The following is a 16,546-nucleotide window of genomic DNA, read 5'->3' as shown; positions in this document are numbered from 1 at the left end:
AGTTCCTAATTGAGGCCTGTGAGTGGGCAGCTTGGCCTGCAGAAACCCAGCTTCGGGCCGGGCAGCGCCCTGCTCAGAGCTGTCCCCTGGTGCCATAGGCGTGTTTTGTGGTGGCCCGAAAGGGATTTGCCACAGCCTAATTTCAGGGCTATGTACTTGATGCATGATATTATTTTACAGTTTTATTAGCAACTATCCATTGATGAAGTCCTGATTCTTCAGTCAGCATCATTCATGACTAACAACCTTGAACAGTGTAAGGATTCGCTTTGAAATGGGACCTGGGAACAAGTAGGGCTGCCAACTCTGCTTGAACCTATTCCGAGAGGTTTCTGGGCCGCCGCCATGCCCGCGACATGCGCCGCCCCGCATGCTGCTGTACATCGGTTACGGATGACGGCACGTGGACTTCACCTCAGGAAGGCAAACGCACCTTACTATTACGTTTTAAAAAGCCACCGGACCGCGAAGAGCGCGCGCCTTCGGAGGCTGGGAGGTGGCAGCGGTGTCGGGGGCGGTGAGTGGGGACTGCCTACGGTGTGTCAGTGTCCAGGGGCCCGTGAGCTGCCAACCTCAGGGGGCACGTGCCCCCCCCACGCGTTGCCTATGCAGTGGCCGACGGTAGAAACAGGATTTCACATGTAATATTCATTTTAATGGAGGCCCATCCCTAGGTCTCCGGGTGGCTTTCAGCGCTCTGCCGGGCACGGGTTTCTAGCTCCTGCAGACCCCGGGGTAATCCTGCAGGTTTGGCGACGCCCGAAATAAGGAACCGGCTTCGCTTCCCGCCAGCCCGGGGAGATGGAAGGGGGCGGGACCCGGCCGGGGGCGGGGCGGGGCGATGGAAGGGGCGTGGCCCTGGCCGGCCGGGGGGCGGGGCGGACGGAAGGATGCGGCGGCGGGCGCCGCCATTGGGCGGGAATCGCGGAGCGGGCGCTCGGGGTGGGGGCGGGGCTGTGCTGCGCTCCTCTCGCCGTACCGTGCCGTGCCGTGCCGGGCGGGTTGGTCTGGTCCGGTCCGGTCCGGGTCCGGGCGCCGCCGGCCGCCATGGCCGTGCCCTTCGTGGAGGACTGGGACCTGGTGCAGACGCTGGGCGAGGGCGCCTACGGAGAGTGAGCGCGGGGGCGCGCGGGCAGAGGCCGGTGTCCAGCGGGAAGCGGGCGCTGTCAGGAAGGAAGACATGAGGCGGGGCGGGGCGGGGAGCGCGGGCGGCCGGCGGTGGCTCTGCGCCGCTGACGGTGGCGGAGACAGACCCCTTGGGCTGAGGTGGGGTGTAGCCGGTCCGACCCCGCGGCCGTGTGTGTGTGTGTGGGTGTGGGTGTGGGTTCCGGCCGGGCGCTGCGCGGGGACCGTGTGTGTGTGTGTGTGTGTGTGTGTGTGTGTGGGGGGGGGTTGTGGTTCCTGCCGGGCGGGGAGGGGGGCCTGCTCGAGTTGAGGCTCATGAGGGATGTTTCTCGTTTCCCTGCAGGGTTCAGCTGGCCGTCAACAGGCGCACGGAGGAAGCCGTTGCCGTCAAAATAGTTGATATGAAACGTGCTGCCGACTGTCCAGAAAACATCAAGAAAGAAATTTGTATTAATAAGATGCTCAATCATGAAAACATCGTGAAGTTCTACGGGCACCGGCGAGAAGGCCACGTCCAGTACCTCTTCCTCGAGTACTGTCGAGGGGGGGAGCTCTTCGACAGAATAGGTAGAGCACATCGAGCGGCTTCCCGCGCCGCCCGCACGCGCCGATCTGCCTTCCCGCGCCCCCCAGCTTGCCACGCGCGGGGTGTTTAGCTGGTGTGTCCTCCTGGCAACATGTAGATCCTGCTTAGCATGAGTTTGTGCGCCTCAAGGAAGTCTCCATCGAAATTGGCAAGAATTTCTGTACACGGTTAAGTTCACATCTGTCAATTATTGCTTAATCCCACTAGAAGTTCAGCGTCATGGTTTTTCACGGGGAGAGATAATTTAAACAAGTAAACTATGCCGACTTGAGAAATTCACTCAGCTGGGATTAATAAGGCCAGTGTTTCCAGTTTCTATATATTCTGATATTTCATTTCAAAGGAAAAAAACCTAGTCCTTATGGTTGCAAAAGTCAGTCTTCTGAAAATAAACAGGGTGAAGTGAGATACAGACGTCAAGAAAATATGCTCGTATGTTAGACTTCTAGTGCCTTTGCTGCAGCTCTTGGCTTTCCACCGAACCGATGTGTCAGTCTTAATTATTACTATTTGCGTTCTAATGAGCAGCAGTAGAGCCAGAAGGAAATTGGTTTCATTCTACTGTTGGAAAGATCTGAGCAACAGTTAGGTACCAGAAATGTCGATAGTTTTTGCACAGGATAGTTTTGCGTAAGCAGAACCTGGCGACTTGTTTAGGCAGTGGTCATCAGCAACCTTTAGGCTGCAGGCTGGAGTGACCCAGTTCGGGTCAGAGGTGGGTGTAGGGGCAGCTGAAGCCACCTGCTGCTGAATCCTGCTGAAGCTTCATCGTCCTGGGCTGTCTCAGATGGCTCTGTGAGCCACAGATGCTCACCCCTGCTTGTAGATGTTGGGGGCAATATCTTGCATTAGCCAAAAGGATGGCGATATGGAGGCTTGCTTCTAAGGTTAATGGGAGCTGCCTTATTGCTTGTCTGCCCTTGGACAAGAGGTCATCCAGCTCTTGTATAGGTCTCTTGATAACTCTGCCAATTAGTTTAGTGTTAAAGCTTCTGTGCCCTTTGTGGAAGGAGGAGGAGGGAGATGAATTTGGGGGTTGAAAGCTTCTGAGGGGGGAAAGAGACGATATGGAAAGGAACAAACAAATATATTAGAGGACAGAAACATTGGCAAGATACTCTTTTCCCTATCATGTTTGTTTGTGATGCTAGAAGTGTGTGGATCTTTTTTTTTTTTGTTAAGTGGATTCTGAATGACTTTTTTCAGAGCCTGATGTAGGAATGCCTGAATCAGATGCACAGAAGTTTTTCCATCAGCTTATTGCTGGGGTGGTAAGTATTTGCCTTCTACATTTATTTAAAACTTTCATTTGGGATCATATAAATCATAAGATTCAAGATTCTCTCTCTCTTTCTTTTTAAGGTGTATCTCCATGGTATAGGTATAACCCACAGAGATATTAAGCCTGAGAATCTATTGCTAGATGACAGAGGTACGTCTAGAGCTAGTTATTTTGTTTTCCCTTTAAATTTTGGTGGTTAGGTGTACAAGGGAAGAAGAAAGTCTGTGTCTGTTGGTGAAACTGAAAACACTTCAAGCTTTCTGAGGATGCTGCAGGCTTAAGAGCAATCTAGTTGAGCAAAAGTTGATTCATGCTTCCAGGACTTGCATTCATTCCCCTGCCCACATGCAAATTTGGTAAACCTGTCTAGGTGTTCTGGAGCAGAGGCTGGTCTCTGCAGAGATGCCGGCACCTTTTCAAAGAACATTCCTATGGAAAAATGATACCTTCTTGAAAAGCTGTTTCTACAGAATTTGAGGAGTGATAGAAATGCTTCTAGGACCTTTGGGTAAAGCTTTTATTAAAACTTTTTAAAACAAAAATATTTCTTGTAGGGTCCTAGAACCAAAATATTACAGTATGGATCTAGGATCTGAGAAACTGGAATAGACTAATGATGTGGATCCTTCCTCTGCTTTGCCAGAACATTGTGTGATCAGGTTACAGTGGAAAGAAAAAATAGCTTTCCACAATTTTAATTTTAATAATCGAAGATGACATTGGGGTGGGGGAACGGACTTTTAAAAACAGCCGTCTTTCCTGGCTGTTCCTTCTAAAACAAGAAATCTCTGCGTAAACTGTTAGTATTTTTTCCTTATAACACAGCTGTGTCTGGATCAAGTGTTTTGTTTCAGGCTTCAGGTCATTTGTTCAAATTTCCTGTGGTCTATAACCAAAAAAATGAATATATCTGATCTTTATTTATATCAAGGTCCCTCTTTGCTTATCTGGCAAAATGGTGGCTTGAAGTAGATGCAAGTGGGCTCTTTAGTTTAATTTTTCTAGTTGAAATTAGTTTTAATATGTTAGACACCACTAACAAAGAAGGTGGAAAAATACCTTGCTGCTTGGTGTACTTAACTGTTGTGTGCTTCTTTTTGCTTAGATAACCTCAAAATCTCCGACTTTGGCTTGGCTACTGTGTTTAAACACAACGGTCGTGAACGATTGTTAAACAAGATGTGTGGCACTCTCCCATATGTTGCCCCAGAACTGCTAAAAAGAAAAGAATTCCATGCAGAACCAGTTGACATTTGGTCCTGTGGGATAGTACTTACTGCTATGTTGGCAGGAGGTAGGAATCGGTCATTTTCTTATCACTGTGCAACTTGTCTTCTAATGTGCATGTTTACAGCAGCTTCACAGTGCAGTAGGATTGCAGAACAAACACTTGTCATCTGCACAGATGACAGAATTAGTCCCATTCCACAGAGAAGAAGGTGGCATTTGGGAAGCAGTATGTTAGTTTTCCCTAAACTTCCATATTATAGTAAACTATTCATTATATTCTCTTATTTCCTGTAGAATCATTTTGTTTTCCTGTCTCTCTCTTGTTCTTGGTCACATGAGAGAGTACTGTTAAGGAGCTAAAAAGATGAAAACAAACCAGCTTTCCTAAGGCCACTGAAGCTGATTATTCCTCTATTTATTTATTTTTCTTGTTGCTGTCCATATCTTTGCTTTGGGTCTGTGGTTTTTGTAAATATTGTCTTTCATTGCACATAAAGCTAATTAGAATGTGTTTGCAGGTTTGCCAAAGTAATACTTGACAGATGCTTTGTCTCCACGTGGTATGAAAGAGAGGTGTGCTTAGTTTAACTGGTCCTAATGAACTCGGGACATGGGGAGGGGTATCAGTCAGTTTGTTTGTCGAGGTGTGCAATGTCCCACCATGGTCTTGAATAGGGAGCAGATTTTTATGGTGCCTAAATGTCAGTAGCAAATTCAGTAGCTACAGAGCCCAGGGGGCCCTCATTGGTTTCAAAAAAGAAAAAGGGTAGGGGTTTCTGTCTAGAACTTTTCTATAAGGTATTGTGGGATCTTTAAGAAGATCTATGGGTGAAATCGGCTTCATGCAATCTGTGATGCACTCTTGCCCTGGAGGATGGCATCCAATTCAGTAGTGGTCCTCCTGAGGGATCCTCCAGCTTGGTGATCTTTAACCAGGGTGCTACAAGATCCTTTTAAGCATGTAGAAGTTCATGCAATATTAGCACTGATATATGTAAATCACAAGACAATGCAGAGATTTCAAATAAAAATCCACAGTGTCAAAACCGTTCCATCCTTTTGTCTTCCCAAGTTCTTTACCACAGGAAAATTGCTCTATTATTTTTCCACACTTAAAATGAGTGCAAACTAAGAGCTGGCATTTTTCTAAGGGGTGCCTTGTATCTAAGGTGGTAGAGAATCACTGTATTAGCCAAAAGCTTGCTGTGTTTCACTAGCACATATCACAAAGGGGATTATAGCTCTTAGCCTTTGGGCTTATTTGGTTACGTTGCTATGTGAATTTTCCTGTGTTGCCACTGACTTGCCAATTGATGAGGTCGGATATGTTTTTAAATGGATGCCATTGTATATGTAACTATTTTGAGCAAGGGGCTGATGACTTCACAGAAGGGTCACGGGATCTCAATCTGTAACTGCATTCAGGGTAGTTTCATCTCTTCCCTTCCTTGCAAATTAATGTCCATTTATTTTAAGATCAATTTTCTTTGAAAATCCTTCCCTAGCTCTCCTAACATTTTGATTTAGAGTTATGTTCATAGGCCTATTTTTAAAAAAAAGGCATATTATGCCTTCTTTACTTGCAGAATTGCCATGGGACCAGCCTAGTAACAGTTGCCAAGAATATTGTGATTGGAAGGAAAAGAAAACATACCTTCCCCCCTGGAAGAAGATTGATTCTGTACCATTAGGTAAGTCAGCTGACTGAGTTAATGCATTTTGTTTGCATACAACAGTAGCGAGTTTAGCAGGGGAAGAAGTGTTGGCATTGTGTGATTTATATTCCAGAAAACATTCTGGCTATTCTTCCAGACATAGCCCATCTTCTCACAAGCCAGATTCTGTCACAGACTCAGAGTCTCACAGGATTAAGTCCTGGGATACCGAGTGGGTTTTGTACACACTTGTGGAGGGGTCTAGAGATGAGGTAAGATTCAACAGTAGTGTTACCTTAAGACCAAGATAATTTAGCAGTCTCTCTCCTTACTCTCTAGTAGTCATAGCAATAGGAACAAACCCACTGAAGATTAGGAACCTGATTCTCTACTGCTGGAACTCTGTGCAGTTGCTTCCTTGTGCAAAATAGGTATAAGTTGTGATAACTTCACAATCATAGGATTGGAGGGACCTCAGGGACCAATATGGTAGTCCAACCCCTTGCAGAGATGCAGAAAATGCTCTTTCTAACCTACCCCATCCAGATGCCTTTTTAGCCCCTTTTTGCAAACCTTCAATGACAAGAGTTTTCATAGCTTCCCTGGGTAGCTTCATCTATTGACCTGCTGATCTAGTAGTATTTCATATCGCGCATGCAGATGACCAGACCATTGTATAGTAGTAGGGAATTGGGGTCTAGTATCTATGTGACTGTAATAATTTCCAAAGGGATACAGAATCAAATCTAAATAGGGCTGAAAGGATCCTTACTAAGTCATCTAGTCTAGCATCCTGCTCCAGGCAAGATCATTTCTAATCCAGCCTAGAGAAATGATTGTTTGACTTGTATTTAAGAATTTCCAGTAAATGGAGATTTCACAACCTCCCTATGGGCTCTGAGTTTAAAAAGTGCTTCCTAATCTTACCTTAATCTCCCTTCTTACAATTTTAGCCTTATGCTGCTTGTTCCAATTGGATGTGGAGAGTAATTGATTGCCAACCTTTTAACTATCCTTTTTGTTTTTGAAGAATGTAAGTGAATCCTACCCCACTTCAGTCATGTTTTTAGGCTAAATTCCAGTCCTTATATCAGATTTCATAGATTTCATAGATGTTAGGGCTGGAAGGGACCTTGGAAGATCAAGTCCAGTCCCCCGCCCGAAGGGCAGGAAGTCAGCTGGGGTCATAGGATCTCAGCAAGATAAGCATCCAATTTACTTTTGAAGGTGTTCAATGTAGGTGCTTGAACCACCTCTGATGGCAGGCTATTCCAGACCTTGGGGGCTCGGACAGTAAAGAAATTCTTCCTTATGTCCTGCCTGAAACGGTCTTGCAGTAGTTTATAACCGTTCGACCTCATCATCCCTGGGGGCGCTCTGGTGAACAAACATTCCCCCAGATACTGGTGGTCACCCCTGATAAACTTATAGGTGGCCACCAGATCACCCCTGAGCCTGCACTTTTCCAGGCTAAAGAGCCCCATAGCTCTTAGCCTGTCGTCGTCAGGTCTGTTTTCCTGACCTTTGATCACATGCATGGCTTTTCTCTGGACTCTCTCAAGCTTCTCCACATCCTTTTTGAATTGTGGAGCCCAAAACTGGATGCAGTACTCCAGCTGCAGCCTCACCAAGGCCAAGCACAACGGGACAATGATGTGCCGGGATCTGCTTGAGAAGCATCTATGGATGCAAGCCAGCGTTTTGGTCGCTTTACTAGCCACAGCATCGCATTGCAGGCTCATGTTCATCTTGTGGTCGATGATGACCCCCAAGTTTCTTTCTTCCGTTGTACTAGCCAGCGTAGCACTGCCGAGCCTATAAGGGTGCTGCAGGTTTTTCCTCCCAAGGTGGAGAACCTTGCATTTTTTGGTGTTAAACACCATCAGGTTCTCGTCTGCCCACTTGCTGAGCCTGTCCAGGTCAGCCTGGATCGCCCTCCTGTCCTCAGGTGTGGATGCTTTGCCCCAAAGTTTGGTGTCATTGGCGAACTTGGCCAGTCCACTTCTGACTCCAATGTCCACATCATTAATGAAGAAGTTGAACAATATGGGTCCAAGGTCAGAGCCTTGGGGGACCCCACTGGTCACAGGGCACAACAATGATTGACTTCCATCAATCACCACCCTCTGGATCCGACCACGGAGCCAATTTCCCAGCCAGTGGATTGTGGTGGACCCAAGGCCACAATTGGCCAGTTTCGCCAAGAGGTGATCATGGGATACCAGATCGAAGGCTTTTTTGAAGTCAAGATATATGACATCAATCTCTTCTCCCTTCTCCAGGTGATAGGTCACCTGGTTGTAGAAGGAAATGAGATTGGTCAAGCAAGACCTACCCGCAACAAACCTGTGCTGGCTATCCCTCAGGATGTTGGTGTCGGCCAGTCCATTAAGGATGGCCTCTTTAATAAACTTTTCTAAGATCTTCCCTGAGAAAGAAGTCAGGCTGATGGGCTTATAGTTTGCCGGATCCGCTTTCCTCCCTTTCCTGAAGATAGGCACCACATTGGCCTTCTTCCAGTCTTTGGGCACTACACCAGAGCACCAGGAGTTCTCAAAGATCTGTGCCAGAGGCTGGGCTATGATGCTTGCCAGCTCCTTGAGTACCCTGGGGTGTAGCTTGTCAGGGCCAGCTGACTTGAAGGTATCCAGCCTCTCAAGGTGTTCCTTTACGAGGTCGGCATTGATGGAGGGCAAGGGATCTCCCTCACCCGGACCTCCCTGTCCCGTAGTGGGCTTGGGTATCCCATGGGACTGATGAAAGACCGATGCAAAGTACCCATTTAATAGGTTGACTTTATCCTGGGCGTCAGTTGTCCCATCTGGTTCAGCAGGGGTCCAATGTTGCCCTTGTTTTTCCTTTGGCTCCCCACATATCTGAAAAAGAACTTTTTATTTTACTTGATGCTCGAGGCTAGTTGGAGTTTAGTTGCAGCCTTGGCTTTCCTGGTTTGCTCCCTGCAGGACCGGACCAGTGCACAATATTCCTCCTTGGAGGTAAATCCCATCCTTTGTAGGCCTTACTTTTTAGCCTCAGGAGGTCTGCTAGATCGCTAGAGAGCCGGGGGGCTGCTGTGCCCTTTTGCTGCCTTTCCTCCAAGATGGAATAGAATTAGCTTGTGCATTGAGGGATTGCTCCCTTGAGGAGCAACCACTCTTCCTGGACTCCCCTCACCCTGGGGTTGTGGTCCCTTAATGCTTCACTGACAAGCCTCCTGAGCTTGTCAAAGTCGGCTTTCCTGAAGTCAAGGACGTCAGTGTTGCTGACTAACTTGCCAGCTTTACGGTGGATGGTGAAGGTGATCAGCTCGTGGTCGCTGTCACCCAGCTTCCCATCAGAAGGTCGCCGATTAGGTCATCCCCAGTAGCACTCGCCACCCCTCCCGCTGACAACAGCGCTGGCAGTGTCTGTGGGAGCTCCTGCTTGCTGTCTAGACTGGATTAGAAATGATCTTGCCTTGAGCAGGATGCTAGACTAGATGACTTACTAAGCAAAGTCCTGTCTATGAAGATATCTGAAAGTAGGCTGCTTTTTAAAAGTAATAATCTTGAGGCAATTTGGTCTCAGTTCCTCATAATTAGTCCCCATTTCTGCTTGCCATGTTTCTGGATCCTGGAAAGTCTGAGGGCTAATAGTCTGTGTGTCCTGAAACCTCAGTCTGAGATTTGTTTGTTTGCTTTCTCACCTCAAATCTCCCCAAATCATTTTTACAAGTATGCAGGCCTACAGGAATCTGCTAGGCTCCCTTCATAAACCCGTGTTGTACTTGAGGTTTTGCTTGCTGGTCGCAGTCTGACTGAAAAATGGATTGGCATGTGCCCACCCACAGATAAAGCTAAAAGTAATTAAAAAAAAACCCAAAAAACAACAACAACCCTGGTTTTGAATTTGGGTTAAGCCAGGGATTTCAAACTGGCAACCTCCAACCGCATGTAAACTGCTAGGTGTTATGCTGTATTTTAGTCCACAGGGCTTCTGGCTCAGCTCTAGAATCCATGGGGTGAATGCTGCTGCTGCAGCTCATGCTACACCCCTGTGCCTGCCATCAAATTTGGGGTCTTCAGTAGCTGCTAGTGGCTCAAATTGGTGGCACAGGGAAAAGGCAGGTGAGTGGCAGCTATGAAAAACTTGTGACCCTGGTGGCTGGTGGGGACACAGTGCCAGTAAGCGGGAGCTCCCACAGACACTGCCAGCGCTGTTGGCAGCAGGAGGGGTGGTGAGTGCCGACTGAGGGTCGGCGACCACCTACAGCTGCCGCCAACAGTATTGGCAGTGGCCAGCAGGGATCGTGGACCATCTTCAGATGCTGTCGGCAGTGGGGTGGCAAGTGGTGACTGCCCGCAGTTGGTGCCTTTTTGTAGGGGGTGCACCGCCACACTCGGGGGGTGCACATGCACCTGCGTGCACCCCCTATGCATTGCTCCTGGTGGCATCAGCATTTACCCAGTGTTCCAGAGCTGTGCCAGCCCAATAGGTCCTACAGCTGTGTTGAGAAGCCACTGCCAAAGCTGATTTTTCTGGCCTACTTAAAGACCCGTGTTCTGGATCCAGCCTGCAAGGCCAAGTAACTTGGACAGCTGTGTGTTAGAATGTTTATGATGTTCAAGTGATCAAAATCGTTTAGGTTCGAGTTGATTCATGGACCAGATTTGGGGGATGGAACTAGAAGTAACAATTCCATCGTTATGCAATAGAATGGCCTGAGGAAAATGTAGTTTGCTTGTCAGAAAGCTGCCTTCTACCATGGCTAATCTATCATTTCTATATCCAGCTTTGCTTCACAAAATCCTGATAGAGAACCCTACAGCAAGGATAACCATTTCAGACATCAAAAAGGACAGATGGTACACCAGGCCTTTGAAGAAAGGTAAATGTCTCTAAGTGTTTTATACAACAAGTTGTGGAATTATAGGTAAACAGCATAAAGAAATTAAGGTTGGGAGTACACATTAGGGTACAAATCCTTGCAGAGCTAGCAGAAAAGCTACCAATGGCAGGAAATTCAAGATAGATTTAAACTCGGCCATTCTATATGCTGGTGGCATATTTGATTTTAAAACCATATATGTATGTTTCTGGTAACCAAGTGTGATATTTTTGTCATAGTAGTGTTATAGTGAGGTTGTAACAATGATTGTCTAGGAATTATGTGCAAGGCAAGGATTTCATAGAGTGCCATTTCTTATTGGACCAACTGCATAGTTGAAATAGAGTTAGAAAAAGCTTTCGAATGTAAGACGTTCTTTAAACACAAGGTCATCACATTAACTGTGGGCACTTCTTTAATGTCATGGTCTGGCCCAAGGAGCTTGCATCCATGAGCCTGTTAGCTCTGTCTAATGACACTCAATTGGCTGATGTCCTCAGTCATGAGGTAGGATGCCAAATGCCATCAGCACTTACGTGCTCTTAAGCAGAATGGGAAATTGTTGCTTTCTGAATATATTTTATTTGCTCAGGAACTTGCAAAGTCTTTTTCATCCTTCAGATTCATGACTAATGAAAGTGGGCTTGACACAGCTCACATTTAAGATATTTTAGTGTGTAAAATAAACACAGGAAACTCTTTGACAATGCAAGGAGTCTTTTACAACCATATATTTAATGGGTAACTTAGCTTAGTGCCCGCTCAAGATGATACCCCTGATCCTTGATAGCATTATTTCTTTACAGGTATCAAACGGGCCCGGGTCTCTTCTGGGGGTCTGTCAGACTCTCCAGGTGGCTTTTCTAAGCACATTCGATCTGATATGGACTTCTCACCACTGAAAAGTGCACACAGGTAGAAATGCTATATGCTTTTGTTTCCAGTAACTTGCCTACCTTGGGCTGTAGTTTGATTTTTATCCCTTGGCTATAATATCTGTTTTACACTGCATTATTATTCATAGGCAGAAAAAGAGATTGTACTCTTTACTGCTTCATGTTTTGAGGGATTCCTTTAGGTCTATCACCTCCCTTTGAATCCCAGACACTTTCTTACCAACAGTTTCCCTCCATCTGTTGCTCAGTTAAATTGGTGCCAGTATTACGCCCTTTATGATAACTTTCTTTTTTTAATTTGTATTCTTATGTACTTTGTATTCTTATGTACTAACTAGGAAGTAACTAGTCAGCATTTCCTGTACCTTTGGGAATGCTGGGTGGAGGAAGGGCCCTTATTCATTTCTACCTGGCTAAAATTCTCTAAATTAGCAAACATTTAAAGGGTACCCAGTCTGACCTCAAATACAAATGTGTGGAGGTGGCTAGATCTTGTGAAGTAGTGTATAATTGCAAAGGGCCCTATTTTAAATGTTCTTGGCATGTGTATGCTCTCTTTGGCTGCATCCAGACAAGCCTGGCCATTTGTTTCCCCAGGGACAAGTAGCAGTGGCACACCCACTGCTAACTGTGTCCTTAGGGAATGCCTGTGCCATGTGTTGCTCTGGCATGGCAGGTTACGCCGAGTGGAGTAGGGGAGGCTGGGGTCAGCACCTGAGTTGGCCCCAGCAGCCTTACCGGGGGCCTTGGGGAGCTGCAGCCATAGTGCTGCTGCAACTAGGAGTCTGGCTAGCAGCTGGTTCTGGTTTTGGGAGGCATCTGCTGCTACCACATGCATCACCCCTTTTTAAGGCTTAGGTTTTTTTGACTCCAGGATGTCCCAGGGCCAATTCTCCCCCCTCCCCCCCCCCGTAAGGTAGCAGTGCACTGTATGTGCAGTGTGTAGCACTGCAGATGGGTCTATGGTGCCACCTACTGCATGCCCATACTCATCTGGACAAGGCTTTTGGGTTCTTTCAGTGTAAAATGCATCAGAAAAATATGCAAAGCTGTTCTGTTGCATGTAGTTAATGAAAGCATTTGGTTTTGTATTACAGTGAAGACAAAGTGGGTTACTCTACTTCCCAGCCAGAACCTCGCATGTGTATTTCCTTGTGGGACAGCAGTCCAACCAGTATTGACAAACTAGTGAAAGGGATCAGCTTCTCCCAGCCAGCATGCCCTGACCACATGCTAGTGAACAGTCAGTTACTTGGCACCCCGGGCTCATCACAGGTAACATCTGGAAATACTGGATTCCTTAATCTTCATTCAGGAGCAAGCAGCCTGGCAGCTTTCTTTGACAGCTACTCTGTGCTGTTTTCATATATAGTGTAGCATGCACCAATTTAAACTTTGGCTAATTGTAAAGCCAGGTAAATTAAAAGAGAAATATCCTAAATTTTCAGTCTGAACAGGGGTTGGGTTGTCTCTGTGGAATTTGCATTTCTGATTGGCTGGTGTCTAATCTGTAGAATCCCTGGCAACGCTTGGTGAAGAGAATGACCCGTTTTTTTACAAAACTGGATGCTGACCATTCCTATAAGAGTCTGAAGGAGGTTTGTGAGAAGATGGGCTATGTCTGGAAGAAGAGCTGCACAAACCAGGTATGGCTGATGGAATTAAACTAATGGGTTCTGCTGATGCTGTCTGGCAAATCTGTAAAACCTCTTGGGGGAGGGCTCATTTCTCGAATAAGCAAAAGAGCAGTAAATTAAAACTCTACTTGGAAATGTTCCTTTAACTGCAGTCCTGCGACAGTTCCTTTAACTGCAGTCCTGTGACTACTGGCAAATGATTGCTCTTCTGACATTAAATCTTTCCCTTTTATAAAAACCTACTGCTTGCCTTCAAGGTCACCATCTCGACAACTGACAGGAGAAATAACAAACTCATTTTCAAAGTGAACCTGGTAGAAATGGAGAACAAGATTTTGGTGGATTTCCGTCTGTCTAAGGTATGTAGAATGAACCAGCAGACTTGCGGGGGGCTGAAGTTTAGGACCTAATGCGTTGGAAACAAATGGAACACAGCTCAAATCTGGTGCAGGGGTGGGGTGGAAATGATTGCATAAGCGGCATAAAAATATCCCAAAGAGAAGGGGTTTCATGTGGACAGTTCCTGGAGGAAAAACTATAGAACTACAATTAATGAAACTAATTTTTACAGGTGTCTGAATCCTGTGCAGTAGTACTGCAGGTTTGCTTCATTGTAGATCCTGTTAACACTTACAATTCAGATGATCCAGAAACTCACATTTCCAGTTATAAGTTCAGAGAGCTGGAGAGGGAGCAAGCAGTGCTCAAACAGCAGGGGGAAGGGAAAAAAGGCTACGTGCACGGTGAGGGAGGGCTGGGGAGGGTCATGTTGGGCTGGCCTGATCCTGTTCCCACAAGTCGGTGGAGAAAGTTAACCTCATGAACTTAGAGCAGGATCAAGGCCTTTAAAGGTGTACCCAGAGTTGCCTTAGCCTTGTCAATATCTCCTGTAGGGGAAGGAGGAAGAGGCAGGGCCACATTCATGCAGACTCCCTCGGGATAAAAACTGCAGACACTGGCTGCAGGTTTATCGGGGTTCCCAGGTGCACCTGGGTTCCCCATGTTTGATCCCTGCTCATTTGTATTGCACAGGAGCAGCCATAGGTTTCCTCCACTTCTGATGAAGTATTTGAATGCATTGGCTCCCAGCAACTTTCTAAGAAAAGATTAAGTATATCAGAGGTCTAGCATCTATCAAAGATGCTTTTCCTAGCTAGATAAATGATACAATCAAGCCTGCAGAAGCTCTGCCTTCTGATGCTGCCAAGAACACTCAAACTGCAGTGTGCTGATCTGTTTCCTATTGTAAAGGGCTGTACTCATTTTTTTTTCCTACAGGAAACACTTGTCCATGCACTGTTTGGAGGGAGAGAAAATATAAATATGTGCTTCTCAAATAAACTTTAATCTGTACTAGTGGATAGGCATCCCGTAACCTGATGGACTGAGCCATTATGAGCCTAGTGGATGTAGAAATTAATCTTCCAAGACTTGTGTTTCCTGTCTGCTAAACTGCCAATATCTTAAAGCCTTATGTTGCTTTAGGTAATTCCCACTGCACCATGGAGAGTCTGCAGTGGCTGCTGCAAAGTGGCAAGTGAAATGAACATGGCAGAAATGGCTCTAAAGGAAATATAGAAAATATGGTATCAAATGTCTGATGTGAAAAGAGGTGGGGTTTTGTGATATCTGCTTATAAGTCATAAACAAACATAAGCAATGTAAGGGAAATAAATTCTCACATGTTGGGGGGGGATGGTGCTGGCGCTGCCTTCTGCTATGGCTGTAGGTCCTTTTGGTGACACTGGCTCTTCCTTGTTGGCAGTGTGTTCTGGTAAAGGAGTATTTCATAGCCTGTTCCCAGTTTTCAAACAGAAATGAATTGCTGCTTTGATGCAAAAAAACAGTTGCTCTTGTTATGTCCCGCCTACCAGAGTCCTTCAGTAATGCTCCATCTGCCCTACGTTCCTTTCTGTTTGTGTTTGAGATGTTAGTGTGCGCACATGCTACATCAAAAATGTTTCTTGTCTTTCAATAGGGTGATGGGTTGGAGTTCAAGAGGCACTTCCTGAAGATTAAGGGGAAGCTGAACGATATTGTCAGCACCCAGAAAGTGTAGCTTCCTTCCACATGATCCAGCTGTGACTGGGTGAAGGAGAGAATTGGATGCTGCTATATGGATTCATTTCTATGCTCTCCATTAAGAAACACTTGTGGCTGCCAGTCTGAACATCACTTGCAGTGGAAGTCGTTTTGGAGGATGTGTGAATTAGTGACTAGTACCAAGAAGCTTCCACAGAGGATATGGTTTGTAACTGCATTTCCATGGTCTGCTGGATCAATTGTGCATTTTGAAAAGGGGTCACTCTAAAAGAGCTGCCGGTTTATAGTAAGGTAGGTTGTGGCCCAGCCTCTGCTGCTGTCTTTAGTCTTTCTCTGGCTAAGTCAGCAAACCCCACCTGACTTGGGTGCATTGTGCCTTTGTGGAGCCAGCCTGCCTGTTCCAGGCATGTACCTCCGGCCCTGCTGGTGTTACAGACCTAACTCGGGAAACCCTGTGCCTACCTTAGTCTTCCTTTGTCCTTTTTACTGTATTTTTATACCTGCAATTTTTACAACTGTTTGAGTGATAATTTATCAGCTCCCTTTTTATATAGAATGAAATGCATCTGGCTTAAAGGAGCCAGGGTGGGAGTTTTAGTTGGGGGAAATTGTTACGTGTATATTTACTTTCCATTCAACCCTCTTGTAAAATGAAGAGATTGGGCCTTAAACTCTTACACTAATGTAATTTTCTTTCCTGGATTCATTTTTTGCCATAAGATCTGCAGCAGAGTGGATACTGTATTAACAATTAACCACTTGTTTTTAAGTCTTTTCTCCATTTTTAGTGGCTTGCAGTGTTCACTGTGCTAGGAAGTAAACCAGGTCTATTTAGATGCTATCATAAAGGGAATGTATAACAACATGTGTTGAAGAGAAGGCAGCAAAACCATGTGTAGACAGATGCTCCAGACTCCTGCTCGCGCTGTCCCTCTCCCCTTATTGGTACCAAAAATTCAAGCCCAGGTAGACAGTCACTTCCTTTAATGGTACATAGTCTATTTGCAATAACAGAGACCACTTGCATCTGACCAGTCATAGTCAGGTGTACAATGTGAAGATATGTATAAGCCTTTTTGTAAATTTTACAAAATAAAGTGTAGTCTCAACTTGAAAGAAAGCAAATGACTGCAAATGGCATGTTTGGGTGGAGTTCCACTGCAATTGCTTGTCCTCCTTGGGGCCTCCATCTTACTAATGGGCCCAGACAAAGCCATGGCGCACA

General features: G+C 46.0%; 1 protein-coding gene across 2 annotated transcripts; it reads left to right on the top strand.

Annotated features, from left to right (window-relative positions):
* Positions 1-946: 946 nt before the first annotated feature.
* Positions 947-16,009, top strand: CHEK1 (checkpoint kinase 1). 2 transcript variants are annotated; one of them, XM_006267373.4, is made up of 12 exons: positions 947-1,112; positions 1,469-1,692; positions 2,918-2,982; positions 3,074-3,143; positions 4,099-4,287; positions 5,810-5,914; positions 10,650-10,745; positions 11,552-11,660; positions 12,739-12,916; positions 13,156-13,287; positions 13,536-13,637; positions 15,257-16,009. In XM_006267373.4, exons 1-12 carry the CDS (start codon positions 1,048-1,050, stop codon positions 15,335-15,337), a joined length of 1,416 nt encoding a protein of 471 aa, XP_006267435.2. In that variant the 5' UTR covers positions 947-1,047; the 3' UTR covers positions 15,338-16,009. The 2 variants fall into 2 exon arrangements, with proteins under 2 accessions (XP_006267435.2, XP_059575471.1); XM_059719488.1 differs by lacking the exons at positions 947-1,112; positions 1,469-1,692 and adding an exon at positions 1,729-1,878.
* The last annotated feature ends 537 nt before the right edge of the window (positions 16,010-16,546 follow it).

Source organism: Alligator mississippiensis, chromosome 16 (genome assembly GCF_030867095.1).
Source record: "Alligator mississippiensis isolate rAllMis1 chromosome 16, rAllMis1, whole genome shotgun sequence".
Lineage (NCBI taxonomy): Eukaryota > Metazoa > Chordata > Crocodylia > Alligatoridae > Alligator > Alligator mississippiensis.
The sequence above is the reverse complement of the archived record's forward strand: the minus strand, read 5'-3'. Positions and strand labels throughout refer to the sequence as shown.